The sequence below is a fragment of the Chiloscyllium plagiosum genome, unplaced genomic scaffold, assembly GCF_037043375.1.
Source record: "Chiloscyllium plagiosum isolate Xiang-an unplaced genomic scaffold, Cpla_swu_hap1 HiC_scaffold_18, whole genome shotgun sequence".
Taxonomy (NCBI): domain Eukaryota; kingdom Metazoa; phylum Chordata; class Chondrichthyes; order Orectolobiformes; family Hemiscylliidae; genus Chiloscyllium; species Chiloscyllium plagiosum.
Window position 1 is genome coordinate 74411268 of NW_028270156.1, and position 20472 is coordinate 74431739.

The following is a 20472-nucleotide window of genomic DNA, read 5'->3' on the forward strand; positions in this document are numbered from 1 at the left end:
GGTCGCCAGGAATTCCCGTGCATGTCTTTGTTTGGCTTGTCCTAGGATGGATCCGTTGTCCCAGTCCGTGTCCTTCTTTGTCTGTGTCTATGGAGTTGCCAAGCTGACGGCACTCTGAGCAAAGATTCACAACAAATGGAGTGAAAATTTCACAACTGAACAGAGCCATAACCATTACCTCCATAAAGGAGCAGAAGGCAATGACTATTCAAGAGGAGCAAAAACCAACCCCCCACTGAATAGTGTCATTAGGGTTTCTCTCTCTGCTGGCCTGACCAATTCCATGTTAATGTCTGAAGGTAACCACTGACCAGGAATACAACAAATGGTTACAGGATAGAAAGAGGTCATTGGATCCCTGAAGGAGCAGACTATCTGTGGCATTCCACCACACATCTAACTCCCCACCCTACTGCCCTCCACAGCACCCACACGCACACACAAACATATCAACCTGACCTTCTCCCTGTAACCCTGCAAATTCTTTCAATTCAATAATCCTATTCCATCTTGAAAGCTTCAATTGAACTTACGTCCACATCTCAGTCAATGCATTCCATCCTCTTAATCATTTGCTGCTTCCTCCAAGAAAAGTGTTTGCCTCATGCCTCCACTGCTTCTTTTGCCAATTACATTAAACAGACGTCCTCCAGTTCCTGATCTGTTTATGATTGGGAACAGATTTTTCACTTCTGTCTGGATACCTCATGATTTTGAACATTAATATCAACAATCTTTTCAACCTTCTCCAAGGAATATATTCAACTTCTCTAGTCTGTATGACCAAAGTTCCACATTCCTGGAACTATACTTGTAAACTTTTTTTCTGCATTTTCCCAAATGTTTTCATCTCCTGCCAAATGTGTGCTGGCCAGATCCACAGGCAATACTCCAGTTGAGGCCAAACTAATGTTTTATCCAGATTTAGTGTGACTTCCTTTCTTTTTGTACTCTGCTTTTAAAGCGAGGAAAACTGAAAGATTTACTTGATCCTTATTTTTATTTAATTGAAGTTTTTAATTCCCAGTTTAGACTAACCCCTAACTGGAGAGAAAAGTAAATACAGTAAGAATACTCACCAGTCAATCAACTCAGTCTTTCTGTGAAGTCACGGTTTGAGTTTTTTTTAGATTACTTACAGTGTGGAAACAGGCCCTTCGGCCCAACAAGTCCATTCTGACCCTCCGCAGAGCAACCCACCCAGACCCATTTCCCTACATTTACCCCTTCACCTAACACTGCGGGCAATTTAGCATGGCCAATTCACCTCACCTGCACATCTTTTGGACTGTGGGAGGAAACCAGAGCACCCGGAGGAAACCCAGACAGACACGGGGAGAATGTGCAAACTCCACATAGACAATTGCCTGAGGCGGGAATTGAACCCGGGTCTCTGGCACTGTGAGGCAGCAGTGCTAACCACTGTGCCACCGTGCCACCCATACTATACTTTTTCAAACTCTGACTCACCCAGGTCCACACCAGTTCCCAACACTTTTTTTCAGATAAATGGTTGGCCCAAGCTTGGAATTCAATTTGTCTTCTTCCCAGTTTTCCTGATTTCTTACTGCTCCAGCTCCCAAATTCTCTGAGCTGCTACAGCAGGTCTGAGGCTGAGAGTTATACATTGTGCTCAAGTGTCAACTTCTCCAAGCTTGTGCGTCCCAAGTAGTAAAACAGTAGTGTGAGTCAATACCTAGCAATTGATTTGACTTGATAGATGTTTCTTCAACAACATTCAGGAGGCTAGACGCTGGACAAAGTTTGATCAGCATCCCAATAATTAATTTAAAACGCTCCACCATATTGCACCATTACTGAAGTGTTCAATTCCCCCCCCTCGGGTGATTGTCGGTGTGGAGTTTGCATATTCTCCCTGTGTTTGTGTGGGTTTCCTCCCACAGTCCAAAGATGTGCAGGTTAAGTGGATCTATGATTTTTTTTAAAAAGTCTCTGAACCAAAGGACTGATTTCCGTTGGCACTGAAGCCCATTGGATTGGCTCTGTGCTTGCTACGGTGAGCTAAACTCAGACATGGATTAAAATTTACCCCTCGCAACTTGTGAGCAAAGTTTATGAGCAGTAGTCAGGCACTACTTGGTCAATAAACTCAAAATTCATTTAGAAACTAGGTTTAAAATTTAATCCCACAGAAACCAGCAAGAAAATTGCACTTAGAAGAATTTTAATGAGCAGTAGTTGGAATAAAAGGATTATAGAAATCACCTAAAGCATTTTTTAATTCTGCATGATGTTCCTGAAGATGTGCCTCATCTTTGTACTGGATTCCAACAGCGAGCAATTGTTAGCAAGTGATGAGAGTCAGATTTTTTGACATCCTCTCACTGTTTGGGTTTGTAATATCGAGTGAGGACAGAGTCAGAGACCACAACAGAAGCTGGGCAATTTTGATACTCACCAAAGCTGCAGCCCGTTGGAGAAATCGGAGCTGTATAAAGTGGCTTATTTGAAAAACTGGCACCAAGCTAAGCATCTGAGTTGAAATTGGGAAGTCAGCCAATGATCTTGGGCCAGGGTTAATGTTTGAATGGAAACTTAGAAGCTTGGACTGTTTGAAAAAACTTAACCACTATAGGTGTGGATCCAAGTTAAACAGGAGGCAAACCAAAACCTTGTTTGGGAAAGGCAATCAATATAATGTGGATTTCACAGACTTAGAGATAGGTTACAACACAAAATCAATCTTGTGTTCAGTTCAGCTTTCTATAAGAGCACTCTGCTCCCAATCAGCTTGCCCTTTTCCTTCTCAAATCCATCTACAAAGTTGAACTCCTTCATCCGGGGAACTATCTTCAGCTGCAGTTCACCCCCATGAGAATTCTGTCCCTTAATTTGACAGGGCTAACTGTTTGGATTTATACCTACCACTATTTAGCAGAATGAATCTTATGAAGACATCCAAGATCCTGGCAAGACTGAATAGAGTTGATACTGAGAGATGTTTCTCCTTTGGGTGGGGGTGGGGGGGGGAGTGGGTGGGGGAGATGAGGTGGAACTGGAGCTGGGGGACATTTTTCTGCCTTAAATAGATCACATTTCCATCACTATTTCCTCATAGTTTACAATGCAATGATACGAGTTATTCTATCATTTGCAAATTTTGCTATGTATACCTGAGTCTAGTGTGTGAAAATATTTAAAGCAAAATAATGGTCCAGGCCCTGGAGAACCCCATTGAATATCTTTCTATAGTTTCATAAATAATCATTCAATAAAAAGGCTGTTTTTGTCCTTCATGCACTTATAAATCCACACTATTGTTACAACACAGCAGTGAACCGCGCTGTTAATTAAACCCCCTGAAAAGCTCACCAGACCTCGTAATGTGTTAAAGCATGAGTGACAGAGAACTCCTAAATTCCACTATTTGAAGAAAATAATATCAATTTATCCTTTAACTCCAATAGTGAATATTAAACAACAACTATCCACAACTCTAAGCCTCGCCTTTCTCTTATCTGTTTATTACCCGCCTCCAACTGTATAACAATATACTGTCCCAATAGAACACATTAAAATTCATCAACTTAATTTCAAAACCATATGACAACTGTCGTCTTTGGTGTCTTTCTTCTTGCAGCTTCAGAGTTCCCTGGGTAGTCTTCTTTCTTTTTACTGTGAAGATGTTTCATTTGAAAAGGTACATTGATAGTGTTTCAAATGGCTGTTGCTCTGTCTGACTTTCAAAATGCCTGCCTTTTTTATACCCCCAACATCAGATCATCTCATTGGTTTGATGTTGGCAAAACAACAAATTCAAACTTGATTGGGTTTTAGTATCGTAGGAGATAATTTAAATTGATTGGTTGTCAAAGCAGCAACCAACTCAGGTATCTATTTCACAGCCCAAATTTACATATTTTCAATTTTTCAGTACACTATGGGACTGCTAGTCAGTCATATGACAGGTGTTTGCAAGCTTTCAGTGCAAAACAGCATTCACTCTCTCAAAGATACAGTACACTCCTTCAACTTCATAACAATTTTGTCCTTATTCCTTGGACAACAGCTTTAACCGGTAACTGACATCTAATTAAATGTCTTTTGGAAGTCCGCATACACTGCATCAAGTACATAATCCTGTTACCTCATCAAAAACTCAAGCAAATTAGTTAACAAGTGTTCTTAACACAATGGTGTTGTTCCCTCTTAACTAATTTGCATTTTTCTCAATAACTGTCAGTTTTGTCCTGAATTAATGCCTCTAAGAGCTTTCTTGTCACCTAGATTAATCTGACTGGCCTGAGTTTATCTTTGATCATCTTTTTGAACAATGGTATAGTATTGCTCCTGTCTGTTCTAAGATTATGGTTAAGTGCAGCCACAATTTCCAATTTTCCTTCTCTCAGTATCCTTGGGTCATCCCACCTGGACCTGCAGACTTACTGACGCTCCATGCAGCCTGCCTTTGAACATGCTGTTCACAACCATGTTAGAAATAAATCTTTATAAATATACAAGTAGTTTCCTAGAAAATAAAGCACCAGAATTAAATTCTATTTTATCCACTATTCATCGAAAATAATAAAAGCATAGCACTTTGGTTTTTTGAAACATATTTACTGAGGTTGGAAGATCTGAACAGACCACAGTTTGTGTTACATTTTCAATGTAATGATTCAACATACTTACTTTAAAAACTTCAAGAGAAAATTGGTGTTTTACAGAAGAATGATTCATTGGGCCAACGGGGAGGAGCAGAGCCATCAGCTCAACAGAATTTCTCTCTGACTGGAGAAGGAATCAGTTTTACATCGTACCGCACACTTGCCAAAGGCACGTCCCATCACTCTAGCCCCAGCTTTCTCATACAGACTCTTAACAAAACCTTGGGGTAATCATCATTTTAATGCTCATATCATGATGACAACAGCTCCTTAAGAAGATGCCATGCTAAAAGTTCTGTAAAGTAGAAAACGTTATCTTTACAAAATGTATACTGATCAACAGTTTAGAACTAAAGTGCTTAGATTTATAAGGCAAAGTTGGCAAGCAGTGAAGCAAATACATAAATTCAGCAAATCCATTGGATTATGATTGGACACTGATGTATCCCATACACAGCTGGATGTGCCATTGGCGGGAGGACAGAGAGCAGCTCAGGTATGTCAGTACTTAGGGACTTTGAGATAGTCTTCTTGTTCCACATTCTTGCACAGATACATTGACAGGATCAATCCAAGCAACTGTAAATACAGAAAATAAATCCTTTAGATATTGAAACACTCCCCTTCCATTTGCAGCAGGCTTGATGAGTGACCAGCAACATTCACGCCACACAAATACCATGCAACAACCATCTCCAACTGGAGAGAGTGTAAACATCTCATTTTCAAATTCAATGGTGTTACCATCACTGAATCCCCCACTATTAATATCCCTGGGGTTACCAATAACCAGAAGCTCAACTGGACTCACCCCATAAACAGGATGTTCAGGGGGCAAAATCTTGCTAAGCTAAGCAGCACTGTTTGTCGTGTGGATGACCAATGAGGAGTACTCTGGAATCACTCAATCTTGAAACAAAAAAAACATGGGTGAGCCTTTAGTAAGAATTGAGCAGAGAGAGATGGGGCAAAGTGGTGTGGTATTGGGGAGTAGGAATTTAGTGGCTGTACAGATTATGTGAGTAAAGTCAGGAGCTCCTGTGCAGTTCGGAGACTGCGACTGAAGTGGTGACCAGACTGGTTTCACATCAGACAGTTTCCAGAGAGACCAGATGATACAATTGTGAGCGAGCAGAGCTTGGACCTACACCTGCACGGTGATTTCAGTCTGCCCATTGTTTAAGCGGAGGCAATTTCAGCCCCACCAGTGTCTGATGTGGGATAAGCAATCTGATAATTCAGTAACCGTGGAGAACAGGAGAGTAGTGGAGATGAGTGGGTGTTACCAGGGTCCACATGAAAATTAATGCAGTGCTTTCAGGGGATAGCACTGGTGACAACACTGCCTGTTCTCAATGATGTGGAGGAGTCTGTTGGGCTGGGGTGTACAGAGTTAAAAACCACACAACACCAGTTATAGTGCAACAGGTTTATTTGCAAGCACACTAGCTTTCGGAGCGCTGCTTCTTCATCAGGTAGCTGTGGAGCAAGAGCATAAGACACAGAATTTATAGTAAAAGATCTCTGTGTCATGCAAATGAAATGATATATTGAACAAACCTAGAGTGACATCTCAGCTCAGACAATGCATTAAAGGTGTGAGGTTAGAGTCTGTCTGTATCCCAATCTCAGTACCTCACTCTACTGCAAGCCCATGGATAACCTCATGATGCTGCACTTCTCCAGCTTTCACCCTAAACATATTAAAACAGCCATCCCTTACAGACAAGCTCTACACAGACATAGGATCAGCTCAGATAAAGAGGAACGCAATGGACACCTGAAGGTGCTGAAGGACGCCCTTATAAGAACAGGAGACATTGCTCAACTCATCGATTGCCAGTTCCAACATGCCACAGCAAGAAACTGTAATGGTCTCCTCAGGAGACAGACACGGGATATGACCGATAGGGCACCCTTTGTTGTCCACTACTTCCTGGGAGCAGCGAAACTACTCTTCGCCATGTTCTTCGCAGCCTGCAAGACATTATCGATGAGGACATGCACCTCTCCAAGTTCTTCCCTATACCTCCACTTCTCGCCTTTAAACAATTGCCATTGTTTGCAGCAAACTGCCCAGCCTTAGGACAACATCAAACATAACACCATACAACTCTGTCCTGGCAACCACTGCAAGATGTGTCAGAGTGTCGACATGGATATTACCATTACACATGGGGACCCCACCCACCATGTGTGTGGTAGGCATACATGTGACTTGGCCAACATTGTCTATCTCATACGCTGCAGGCAAAGATGCCCCGATGCATGGTATGTTGGCAAGATCAAGCAGACGCTACAACAACGAATGAATGGACACAGTGCAACAATCGCCAGACAGCGATGTTCCCTTCCAGTCGGGGAACACTTCAGCAGTCAAGGACATTCAGCCTTGGATCTTCAGCTGACCATCCTCCAAGGCAGAGTTCAGGATACGCAACAATGCAGAGTTGCCGAGCAGAGGCTGAAAACCAAGTTCGGCACCCATGAGGATGGCCTCAATTGGGGGTCTTGGGTTCATGGCACACTACAGGTGACCCCACTATACTATACACACGCTTAATACTTCACACACACACTCATACATTAGTGCGCACTTGCACACACACTCCCTTACACACAATCACCCTCACATAGACCCTCTCTCTCACACACGCGCTCTCAGACACACACACACATACACTCGCCACATTCACACCCACGCACACACCCTTATACCTTATGGGGCTTATACCTCATATCACTCTCACACGTACTTTACCAAGCTTACACATACACTCTCTCACATGCACTCACACATCCTCTCTCTCCCGCGCACACATATAAGTTTGGGGTGAATTTGCATTTGCAGGATTGTATTTGCAGATACATTCTGATTTTGCTCAAAAAGCACACAACCTGCAGGCAGTCAATCCATATAACATTTTATAAAGCCTTACTTCAGAAATAAAACCAGTCTGACTCAAGATTAGGATACAGACAGACTCTGACCTCACACCTTTAATGCATTGTCTGAGTGGAGAGGTCACCTTTTGTTTTATAAAATCTTAAGTTATCTCGAGAATGTGACTTAAAAGAAGTTCTGAGATTTAGATAGTCATAGAGTCATAGAGATGTACAGCACGGAAACAGACCCTTCGGTCCAACCTGTCTATGCCGACCAGATATCCCAACCCAATCTAGTCCCACCAGCCAGCATCCGGCCCATATCCCTCCTATTCATATACCCATCCAAATACCTCTTAAATGTTGCAATTGTACCAGCCTCCACCACTTCCTCTGGCAGCTCATTCCACACACGCACCACCCTCTGGGTGAAAAGGTTGCCCCTTAGGTCTCTTTTATATCTTTCCCCTCTCACCCTAAACCTATGCCCTCTAGTTCTGGACTTCCCCACCCCAGGGAAAAGACTTTATATATTTAGGCAAAAGTGAGGGCTGCAGATGCTGGAAACCAGAGTTTAGATCAGAGTGGTGCTGGAAAAGCACAGCAGGTCAGGCAGCATCCGAGGAGCAGGAAAATCGACATTTCGGGCAAAAGCCCTTCATCAGGATCAGGACTTCCGCCCCCCCCCCCCCCCTCCACCGCCGTGTTCACCACTACTTCCTCCCCCACCGACGCCACTCACCTGCATTCTGCTGACATGCAACCCACAGATCCCACTGTCACCATCCCCGACCCCCCAGAACCCTGAGGGGAACACCACCCCTGCTCATGGCTCTACCCCCATTCCCCCCACCCACTCCAGTTACAGGCTCCGCCCCCTATCCCCAGCTCCACACCCACAGATCCTAGCTCCCAGCCCTGCCGAGTTTTCACCATCACCCCAAGATCTCCCCCCTCACTGAGGACGAACGATCAGTCCTCAGCAAAGGCCTTACCTTCATCCCCCTCCGTCCATGCATCAATGAACTTTATATATTTATCCTATCCATGCCCCTCATGATTTTATAAACCTCTATAAGGTCACCCCTCAGCCTCTGACACTCCAGGGAAAACAGCCCCAGCCTGTTCAGCCTCTCCCTATAGCTCAGATCCTCCAACTCTGGCAACATCCTTGTAAATCTTTTCTGAACCCTTTCAAGTTTCACAACATTTTTCCGATAGGAAGGAGACCAGAATTGCACGCAATATTCCAACAGTGGCCTAACCAATGTCCTGTACAGTCACATGACCTCCCAACTCCTGTACTCAATACTCTGACCAATAAAGGAAAGCATTGTGTGATTTTTAACTCAATGATCTGGACAGTTTGAATGTGGAGTCAACCTCAAAATGCTGTTCACACTATTCCCAGCGCACTATAGGCTGTCTCTATACTATTTACAGTCCTGTCGTTATCGGAGTGAAATAGGGATCAGGTAAGACTAATCAAAGTCTACCAGTAACAACAGTGTCCCAAATGGATACACCAACATTCAGACTGACTCACAACGGGCAGATGTACAATGTTAGAGGAAAGCAGAAGTGGGCTCCTGCAGGGGAGATGTGCTCTCAGCAGGATCTCCCTCCCAGGAAAGTGCCCTGACCTTGGAGAGATTTGGAAATCTGTCCGAGTAGTAGCTTATGAGCTGGGACAGTCAGCTCCAGGCTTCGAAGCTGAAACAAAGATCCAGGTTTACAGTGGACAGGATTGTCAGAGAGATGAGGTGACATTTGATGGAGTGGGTTCAATCTGCCAGCTCACCCAGGCGGGATTTCTAGCAGCACAGCCCCCTGTTGGTAAGGGAGGATGGCGATAAGCCAAGGTTACATCTTACTGAGCCTGGTCTGCGGCTGCAATGTGGACTTGTCACTGGAAAGGAGAGGGGCTGTTTCATGGCAAGGGCGGTAGTGAGGGACAGGCATGCAGAGTCTGCTGGGCTGAGTTTGAGACTGAACACAGAGCAAACAGAAACTTCACGGGGCTGAGGAACAGAATATTGATGGTATCCAGCAGGCAGCAGTGTTGGAGTGACCCACTTTCTGATGGAAGGCCAGGTTGTTGAGGAGAGTAGGGGGTTGTAAACGACAGAGGGAGGTGCTGGGCTCAGAGCGACGGCCAGCACACTGAGTATTTCTGAGGCACGGCCTCAACAGGTCCCAGGCACAGCAAGGCAGTCTCTAGTTTGACCGGTTACCTTCAGCTGGGCCAACATTACACTCCTTACTCCACTCAAACTGAACAGGAATCCCACTCTTGGTAAAGTTCAGCAGGGTTGTAATAAACAGTTTTTTTATAATTTGGGTTTCTCAGTCAGGAGAAAATTGGGATTTTCAGACGATTTATTAAATTGTAACTTCAGTGGTGACTCTGGGAATAGTGAGGGTCAATCCTCACTGAGACATGAGGAAATCTAAAGGTTAACACTGGACACCAACACCTGGAGAATTTATCTCCGCATTAACTGCTTTATTAAAACCAAGGAAATCTTGGTGATTGACTCCTTAATGTGCAAAGAAAATGAGTCAAGGGCAATTCAAGTCGAGACAATTTTCTGTAAACACACAGTGTGATGAAGAGAATGTGCCTCACAGCACCAGAGACCTGGGTTCAATTCCCGCCTCAGGCGACTGTCTGTGTGGAGTTTGCACATTCTCCCCGTGTCTGCGTGGGTTTCCTCCGGGTGCTCTGGTCTCCTCCCACTGTCCGAAGATGTGCAGGTTAGGGTAAATTGGCCATGGGAAATTGCCCCATAGTGTTCAGGGATGTGTAGGTTGGGTGCATTAGTCAGGGGTACATGTAGAGTAATAAGGTAGGGGAATGGGTCTGGGTGGGTTACTCTTTGGAGGGTCGGTGTGGACTTGTTGGGCTGAAGGGCCTGTTTAGGTTAGAGTGGTGCTGGAAAAGCACAGCAGGTCAGACAGCATCCAAGGAGCAGGAAAATTGGCGTTGTCCTGCTTCTCAGATGCTGCCTGACCTGCTGTGCTTTTCCAGCACCACTCTAATCTAGACTCTGGTTTCCAGCATCTGCAGGCCTCGTTTTTACCCTGAAGGGCCTGTTTCCACACATGTAGGGAATCTATAAATTCTATCAACGTAAACTTTGGTGATAGCCTCCCTCAGGGCTCACACAGTCTGGAAACGTGTTTCTGCACCTAGTGACAGATTGCAAGCACTGACTGATGTCAGATTCTCTGGCCTCTGCTCAGGGATAGTGCTATCACTTTTGTTCACTTGTAACCTGATGGAACTGCTCCAGATTGTGCAGAATGTTAAAAGCTGTATCTGCATGGAGAGTGGATAACCCTGAGGCTGGAGGTCATATATCCTGAGGGTTACTTATGTTTCTCCAGGTCTTTCTCTGCTGATTTTAATCACTGTAATCTTCCAACCTTATTCCAGGATTTAGATGTTTCAAGTGAGATAGAGAGGGATGTAAAGGAAGTTGGGGAGTTGCACTACTGAGTAGAGAAAATTTCCCGTCAACTATACTGAGTGAGGACACTGGAGGGCCCATTCATTGCGGCCATATGGGTAGAGCTCAGGAACAGGAAGGCTGCAGAGATTGTGCTATAGGCCTCCCAACAGCCAGTGGAAGATGGAGGAAATGTGGACAGATTATGGAAAAAAATTGAAAGCAACAGAGTTGTTGTGATGGAAGATTTTAACTTCCCCGACATTGACTGGAGCTCCCTTAGTGCCAGGGGTTTGGATGGAGGGGGGAGTTTCTTCGGTGCATCCATGATGGGTTTTTTTTGAAACAGTATGTAGATACTCCGGCTAGGGAAGGGGCCATACTCGGCCTGGTATTGGGGACGAAGCCTGACCAGATGACTGAAGCTTCAGTGAGGGAGCATTACGGGAACAGCGTTTTAACTTACTGAGAGACAAGGATAAGAGGAGTCCTTGGGAGAAAGTACTAAACTGGGGGAAGGCACTACATTGGAGGAAGGCTAATGCAAGCAGGCATCAGAGCCGCCCCGCATTTGCCACAGGACTGTGCCTACATCGGTAAAACTATAAGAATTCATTCTGTGTTTTAAACGGCAGCCGCAGCTTAAACCCACAGAACTCAGCAGCTGTCGGTCCGCCCACGTGACCAGGAGATGGGAGCCAGAGGACAGATCAAATCCACACTAGGCCAGACACTAACCATGACTCATAGACCGAAACTCCGGAGCTAATTAATATGGAAACCCATCTCCTAATCAAATCAAGAGACTGACTGAAACACACACATACCCATCGATATGGAGCCACCCTGACACAAAGGACAGGCATCCACCAGACAGGTACGAACAGACTAATACACACCAACACCCCAAGGGAACAATGGGGGGCGCTAGCCCCTGCCCTCACAGAGAGAGACAAGCAGATAGTACCCAGACCCGTTTACATAATCCAATTAGCACCCTATTGTGTGCACACTGCAACTCTCCTGGGACGGCAGGAAACCTACCATTTGCACCTACTCCAGTGATGATGGGGAACTATCATCCCATTCATACTCAAAATCCTCACATCCTGACAAAGAAAGGTATATAATGTGTAGCAGCGCGCAGGAACAGCAGAACAGCCGAGATTCGGACCTGGGTTGGTCTCCGCCGGCGTTACTGTATCAATAAACGTTACCGATTGTTGAACCGCACTCTGGGCTCAGACTGATATCACTTCATCCGCGCTAACACTAACCACCACAACGTTAGGCAGGATATGGGGAATATAGATTGGGGCAACTGTTTGAGGGTAAATCCAAATGTGGGAACTTTCTCAAGGCCAGTTTGTAGAGTTCAAGACCGGCTGAAAATGAAGGATAAGGATGGCAAGATTCCGGAACCTTGGATGACAAAAGAAATTGAGAACTTAGTCAAAAAGGAAAAGGAAACATATAACTGATTTAAGAAACTGTAGACAGAGCCCTCAACTAATAAGAATATAGGAGGAAAGGACTCGACAAGGGGTTAGGAGGCTAAGAAGGGTCGTACAGGATTATGGGAAATCCCAAGGCATTTTATACATATACAATGGGCAAGAGGGTAGCTAGGGAAGGGATAGATCCACTCAAGGACAAAGGAGGGAATTTATGCATGGGGCTGATGATCACTTTGTATTGATAGTCACATAAGTGAAGGACCTTAGTGGAGAGTCTCAAGAGGGGTACGTTAGTATCCAGGGCATGCCAATATAAAAAAAGAGTAGGTGTTAGGTGTTTTAAAAAGCATTAAGGTAGACTAGTTCTCAGGACCTGATGGGATCCATCCAAGAATGCTAAGGGAGGCAAGTGAGGAAATTTCTAGGGCCTTGTATGAAATACTTATATCCTTCTCTACTCATAGGAGAGGATTCAGAGGACTGGAGAATTGCCAACATTGTTATAAGAAGGGCAACAGGGATAATCTGGGAAAGACCAGTGAACCGTATGTCAATGGTAGGGAAATTATTGGACAAGTTTCTAAGGGATAGGATTTACTCACACTTGGAAAACTATGGATTTATTAGTGATAGGCTGCATGGTCTTGTGCAGGGAAGGTCATGTATCACAAACGTGTTTGAGTTTTTTGAGGAAGTGACAAAGAGGGCAGGGCAGTAGATGTTGTCTAAATGGACTTTAGGAAGACCTTTGACATGGCAGGCTGATACAAACGATGAAGTCACATGGAATCCACGGTGAGCTGATAAAATTTCGGGATGACACAGTGGCTTAGCAGGAGCACAGCTGTCTCACAGCACCAAGCAATTCCCACCTCGGGTGACTGACTGTGTGGAGTTTGCACATTCTCCCCGTGTCTGTGTGGGTTTCCTCTGGGTGCTCCGGTTTCCTCCCATAGTCCAAAAATGTGCAGGTCAGGTGAATTGGCCATGCTAAATTGCCCGTAGTGTTCGGGGACCTATAGATTAGGTACATTAGTCAGGGGTAAGTGTAGAGAAATGGGTCTGGGTGGGATGCTCTGTGAAGGGGCAGTGTGTCACACTCAGAGTCATTGAGATGTACAGCATGGAAACAGACCCTTCGGTCCAACTTGTCCATGCTGACCAAATATCCTAACCTAATCTAGTCCCATTTCCCATCATTTGGCCCATATCCCTCCAAACTCTTCCTACTCATATCCCCACCCAGATGCCTCTTAGATGTTGCAATTGTACCAGCCTCCACCACTTCCTCTGGCAGCTCATTCCATACACGTACCACCCTCTGCGTGAAAACGTTGCCCCTTAGGTCTCTTTTATATCTTTCCCCTCTCACCCTAAACCTATGCCCTCTAGTTCTGGACTCCCCCACCCCAGGGAAAAGATCTCGTCTATTTATCCTATCCATGCCCCTCATGATTTTGTAAACCTCTATAAGGTCACCCCTCAGCCTCCGATGCTCCAGGGAAACAGCCCCAGCCTGTTCAGCCTCTCCCTGTAGATCAGATCCTCCAACCCTGGCAACATCCTTGTAAATCTTTTCTGAACCCTTTCAAGTTTCACAATATCTTTCCGATAGGAAGGAGACCAGAATTGCACGCAATATTCCAACAGTGGCCTAACCAATGTCCTGTACAGCTGTATGATCACTTTGGCTGGTCTGTTAGCCTGGTCCGATAGCCTGGCCTGTTTATCTTGGTCTGTTAGCCTGGCCTGTTTAGCCCGACCGGTTTAGCCAGGTCTGTTAGCCCGGCTGGTTTAGCCTGGCCTGTTTAGCCTGTCCTGTTTAGCCCGGTCCATTAGCCTGGCCTGTTTAGCCTGGTCCGTTAGCCTGGTCTGTTAGCCTGGTCCATTAGTCTGGCCTGTTTAGCCTGGTCCATTAGCCTGGCCTGTTTAGCCTAGTCCATTAGCCTGGTCCATTAGCCTGGTCTGTTTAGCCTGGCCTGTTTAGCCTGGTCCATTAGCCTAGTCTGTTTAGTCGGGCCTGTTTAGCCTGGTCCATTAGCCTGGTCTGTTTAGCCTGGCCTGTTTAGCCTGGTCCATTAGCCCGGTCCATTAGCCCGGCCTGTTTAGCCCGGCCTGTTTAGCCCGGCCTGTTTAGCCTGGCCTGTTTAGCCTGGTCCATTAGCCTGGTCTGTTTAGTCGGGCCTGTTTAGTCGGGCCTGTTTAGCCTGGTCCATGAGCCTGGTCTGTTTAGTCTGGCCTGTTTAGCCTGGCCTGTTTAGCCTGGTCCATTAGCCCGGCCTGTTTAGCCCGGCCTGTTCAGCCTGGTCCATTAGCCCGGCCTGTTCAGCCTGGTCCATGAGCCTGGTCTGTTTAGTCTGGCCTGTTTAGCCTGGCCTGTTTAGCCTGGTCCATTAGCCCGGCCTGTTTAGCCCGGCCTGTTCAGCCTGGTCCATTAGCCTGGTCTGTTTAGTCTGGCCTGTTCAGCCTGGTCCATTAGCCTGGTCTGTTTAGTCGGGCCTGTTTAGTCGGGCCTGTTTAGCCTGGTCCATGAGCCTGGTCTGTTTAGTCTGGCCTGTTTAGCCTGGCCTGTTTAGCCTGGTCCATTAGCCCGGCCTGTTTAGCCCGGCCTGTTCAGCCTGGTCCATTAGCCCGGCCTGTTCAGCCTGGTCCATGAGCCTGGTCTGTTTAGTCTGGCCTGTTTAGCCTGGCCTGTTTAGCCTGGTCCATTAGCCCGGCCTGTTTAGCCCGGCCTGTTCAGCCTGGTCCATTAGCCTGGTCTGTTTAGTCTGGCCTGTTCAGCCTGGTCCATTAGCCTGGCCTATTTAGCCTGGTCTGAAACTTGTGCCTTTAATTGTGAAGATGAACACACAATACTTGTACAATGCATTTGTTATTCCCTCATTCACCGAAACAATAACTCCTGTTGCCGACTCCATGAAACCAACATTTACTTCAGTTATTCTCCTCGTTTTAAGGTATTGGTTGAAGATCTCACAGTCTGCTCAGTCGTCTTGGCTAATTTATTCTCAGAGTCTTTCTTTGCATCAACTTTTTGTAGGCCCTTTGCTGGTTTCTAAAATAAAACTCCCAGTCCTCAGACTTGCTGCAATTCTTTGCAACATTATTATATCTCTTAGCTTTTAAATTATTTTATCGGGAGGGGGTGTCACTGTATTTATTGCCCTAGAAAAGGTGGTGCCTAGCTGCTGCCTTGAACCACTGAAGTTCTTGGGCGTATACGCGCACCCAGAATGTCAGGATTCTGACCCAGCGACAGTAAAGGAATGGCGGTATATTTCCAAGGTAGGATGGTGAGTGATTTGGAGGGGAACTTGCAGGGGAGGGTGTTCCCATATATGTGCTGTCCTTGTCCTTCCAGATGGAAATAATGGCAGGTTTTTGGAAGGTGCTGTCAGAGGGTGTTTGGTGAATGTCTGCAGTGTAACTTGTCGATAATACACACTGCAGCGACTGAGTGTCGGTGGTGGAGGGAGTGGATGTTTGTGGATGTGGTGCTGCTTTGTCCCTGGATGGTCCTTGAGTGTTGTTGGAGCTGCCCCCATCCAGGGAAGTGGGGAGTATTCCATCACCCTCCTGACTTGTGCCATTGTAGATTGTGGGCAGGCTTTGGGGATTCGGGAGGCGAGTTACTCGCTGCGGTATTCCTAGCCTCTGACTTGCTCTTGTAGCCACTGTGTTTATGTGGTGAATCCTTTTGAGTTTCTGGGCAATTGTACCTCCCCAGGATGGTGGCAGTGGGGGATTCAGTGACGGGAATACCTCTGAATGTCAAAGGGTGGTGATTAAATTGTCTCTTATTGGTGATGGTCAGCCTGGCATTTGTGTGGTGTGAATGTCACTTGCCACTTGCTGGCCCAAGCCTGAATCCTGTCCAGATCATGTTGCATTTGAACACCGATTACTTCAGTATCTGAGGAATTGCGAATGGTGCTGAACATTGTGCAATCATCGTCAAATATCCCCATTTCCAACCTTATGGTAGACAGAAGGTCAATGATGAAGCAGCTGAGGATGGTTGGGCCTAAGACACTCCCCTGAGGAACTCCTGCAGAGATGTCCTGGAGCTGAGATGACAGACCTCCAACAACCACAACCACCTTCCTATGTGTCAGGTGTGACTCTAACCTGCGGACAGTTTGTCCCCAAATACCCTGTGTTTCCATTTTTGCTTTTAATCTAACTTTTGCTTTTAATTCCAAAATGAACCACACAAGGACCCTGTTTGTTGGGTATTTCTTGTTTAATGAAAACTATTTTGAATTCCGTTTGCTTTAAGTGTTTGCCACTGTTTATTTCCTACCATCTGAGTTTGGAAAGGGTGAATATAACATAAACGTGGCTGAGCTAGAAGGGTGATTGGGGAACCTGGAACTGTACCTGTCACCTAACATGAAGAGATGGTAGTCTGTCTTTCAACTCCCTTCAAATGAGACCAGTGAAAGATACCTGGAGTGACTACACCTTCAAGTGTACAAGAATATATTCAGCCCATCAATGTTAGCCAATTCTTCCCGCGTTCTGTCCTGTTGGCTTGGTTTAAGGTTTTCAGCTCTGGGGGTGAAGTCTGTCCCTTTCACGCTGAATACGGACCTTAACTGTTTCCCTATTTTCCCAACTGAGTTTGCTCGTTAACCCTGCCTCATTACACAATACAAGATCAAACCTACCTTTATCCAGAATATATCCCTTCCCAAAGCTTTCTCTTCCAGATCACTGTCGATAGGTTCAGCCAACATGAAGCTTAAAATCCCACACATTCTCCATTCAGATTGTTACAGACTCCAATAAATTCCAGTCTAATGCTCTGTCCATCGGTGTAACTACCTTTACAAAGGGCAGGCTAGAAACACCTCCCATGTTTTCTGACAATTGCTGAGCCTACCCAAACTGATTCCAAACTCTGACGCAGCGTCCATAGTCTCTAGTGAATCCTAGGGCCACCCCTTGTCTCCAAATCTCCTTGGAATTTTTGTTGCGTTTCCTGGAACGTATATGACCCAGCCCCTTGTAACCAGGTCTCTGTTTTTGTAGATTAGTTTGAAACTGCTGCCTGTTTGAGTGGCAGAGGCAGCGTGAATGCCAGCTTCTGGGACAGAATCCAGTAGCGAGCTGGAGGGCAAAATGCCAGTGGGCTGCTCCGAGAGCTGAGGGTATGGAGTGATCAGAATAGCTCAGAGAGAGAGAGAGAGAGCGAGCGAGAGCTGGCCCTATCTGGGATCCTGCCGAACACGTTAATCTTGGGCAGTATCAGCCGGGTGTTGTAAATACATTCACACACAAACAACTACTCGGAAGGGGAAGAGAAAAGTGGCAGGATTGAAGGTGAGCAAAGTGGAGAATTGGAAAGGAAGCCTGGAGCCTAAACCAGGACTCGGGACAGTGACTGTCCTGCCAATGATACTGAAACAGGCATCAGGCAAGGGAGGGAGGGGTTTCTCCACCATCCCAGCTGGAAACACTGCCCCACATGGCCAGGAATTGCTGTAGGATCAGCCATCCACCCTCAAACAGCAAAGGAAACCAATCCTGAGGCAGGGGGCTGAGCCCGTACTCAGAGCAAGGCGGCTTAGTCACTGAGCTACTCTCACAGACAGACACTACTCACCCCTCACTGAGCCAGCAGAGCCCTGGGGGAGGGTTTCAGATATTCCCCGCACTTCATTCATCAACAAAACCCTGGAATTCCCTCCCCAGTGACATTGTGGGTTTACCTACACTGACTGACAAGGACAGCAGCAGTTCAAGAAGGCAGCTCACCACCACCTTCTGGAGGGGGGGCTGGCAAAACAGAATGTTGGCCCAGCCAGCGACACGCACACCCCACGGACGATTGTAAAACAGAACCAAGGGAGTGGCCTGCAAGCTGGGAGCCGGGCGGTTGGCAGCGGTTCAGAGTGACTGAGTTATAAAATGCAGACAGCTGCAAATCAGGACAAGTAGGGGCCACGGCACCATCAGGAACTCAGTCAGGAGCTGACGACAATCACAGGGACCTCAGCAACAATATTAACCTCAACTTCCACAGAACCGGGCAGGGCCAGAGGTGGAGGGAATGGGGTGGAGGGGAAGGGGTAGGGGAGGAAGGGGGGGTAGATGGGGGGTGGAATGGGGTGGAGGATCAGGGGCGAGGGGGAGGGAGGTGGAATGGGACGGAGGCAGAAGACCGGGAAAGAGAGGGGGAGGTTGAGGCGGAGGGGATTGGGGAAAGGAGAGTGTGGGATGAGGGAGAGGGGAGGAAGGGAGGGAGAGCTGGTTGGAGAGGGTGGGGGTGTGTGGAGGGAGAGTGGGGGGTGCAGGGAGAGTGGGGGGTGTAGGGAGAGTGGGGGGTGTGGGGAGAGGGTGGGTGGCATGGAGGGAGGGTGTGGGGTGTGTGGGGAGAGTGGAGGGTGTGGGATGTGGGGGGAGGGTGTGGGATGTGGGGGGAGGATGTGGGATGTGGGGGGAGGGTGGAGGGTGGAGGGTGTGGAGGGAGGGTGTGGGGTGTGGAGGGAGGGTGTGGGGTGTGGAGGGAGGGTGTGGGAGGTGGGTGGAGGGAGGGTGTGGGATGTGGGGGGAGAGTGGAGGGTGTGGGATGTGGGGGGAGGGTGTGGGATGTGGGGGGAGGGTGTGGGATGTGGGGGGAGGGTGTGGGAGGTGGGGGGAGGGTGTGGGGTGGGGGGAGGGTGTGGGATGTGGGGGGAGGGTGTGGGATGTGGGGGGAGGGTGGAGGGTGTGGAGGGAGGGTGTGGGGTGTGGAGGGAGGGTGTGGGAGGTGGGGGGAGGGTGTGGGGTGTGGAGGGAGGGTGTGGGAGGGTGTGGGAGGTGGGGGGAGGGTGTGGGAGGTGGGGGAGGGTGTGGGAGGTGGGGGGAGGGTGTGGGATGTGGGGGGAGGGTGTGGGATGTGGGGGGGAGGGGGGAGGGTGTGGGATGTGGGGGGAGGGTGTGGAGGGAGGGTGTGGGGTGTGGAGGGAGGGTGTGGGAGGTGGGGGGAGGGTGTGGGATGTGGGGGGAGGGTGTGGGATGTGGGGGGAGGGTGGGGGATGGTGTGGGATGTGGAGGGAGGGTGTGGGGTGTGGAGGGAGGGTGTGGGGGGATGGTGTGGGGTGTGGAGGGAGAGTGTGGGGTGTGGAGGGAGGGTGTGGGTGTGGGGTGATGGTGTGGGGTGTGGAGGGAGGGTGTGGGATGTGGGGGCAGGGTGGAGGGTGTGGGGGTGGCAGGAGGGGGTGGGATATGTGGGGAGGGTGGAGGTTGTGGGATGTGGGGGGAGGGTGGAGGGTGTGGGGTATGGGGGGAGGATGTGGGAGGAGGGGCGAGGGTGGAGGGTGTGGGATGTGGGGTGAGGGTGGAGGGTATGGAATGTGGGGAGAGGGCGGCCGGTATGGGATGAGGGTGAGGGTGTGGGGTGTGGACGGTGTGGGGTGTGGAGGGAGGGTGTGGGATGTGGGGTGAGGGTGTGGGATGTGGGGGAAGGGTGGTGGGTGTGGAGAGAGGGTGGTGGGTGTGGAGAGAGGGTGGTGGGTGTGGAGAGAGGGTGGAGGGAGGGTGGAGGGTGTGGAGAGAGGGTGTGGGAGGTGGGGGAGGGTGTGGGATGTGGGGCAGGGTGGAGGGTGTGGGGGTGGCGGGAGGGGGTGGGAGGTGGGAGGAGGGTGGAAGGTGTGGGATGTGGGGAGAAGGTGGAGGGTGTAGGATGTGGGGGAGGGTGTGGGGTATGGGTGGAGGGTGTGGGATGTGGGGGGAGGGTGGAAGGTGTATGGAGAGGGTGGGGGGTGTGGGATGTCGGGGAGGGTTTGGGGAGGTGTGGGATGTGGAGGGAGGGTGTGGGAGGAGGGTGTGGGATGTGGGGGGAGGGTGTGGGATGTGGGGGGAGGGTGTGGGGGGAGGGTGTGGGGGGAGGGTGTGGGGTGTGGGAGGAGGGTGTGGGGTGTGGGAGGAGGGTGTGGGGAGGGTGTGGGGTGTGGGAGGAGGGTGTGGGAGGTGGGAGGATGGTGTGGGAGGTGGGAGGAGGGTGTGGGAGGTGGGAGGAGGGTGTGGGAAGTGGGAGGAGGGTGTGGGAAGTGGGGGGAGGGT

At 48.3% G+C, this 20472-nt stretch overlaps 1 protein-coding gene across 1 annotated transcript in view; it reads right to left on the reverse strand.

The window, feature by feature from the left end:
* Positions 1–4560: 4560 nt before the first annotated feature.
* cd82b (CD82 molecule b) overlaps positions 4561–20472 on the reverse strand; it is a 165936-nt gene continuing 150024 nt past the window's right edge. Inside the window, exon 9 of the mRNA XM_087996803.1 lies at positions 4561–5207. Coding sequence (XP_087852929.1) covers positions 5130–5207 — 78 coding nt within the window. The 3' untranslated portion in view covers positions 4561–5129. The remainder of the gene's footprint in view (positions 5208–20472) is intronic.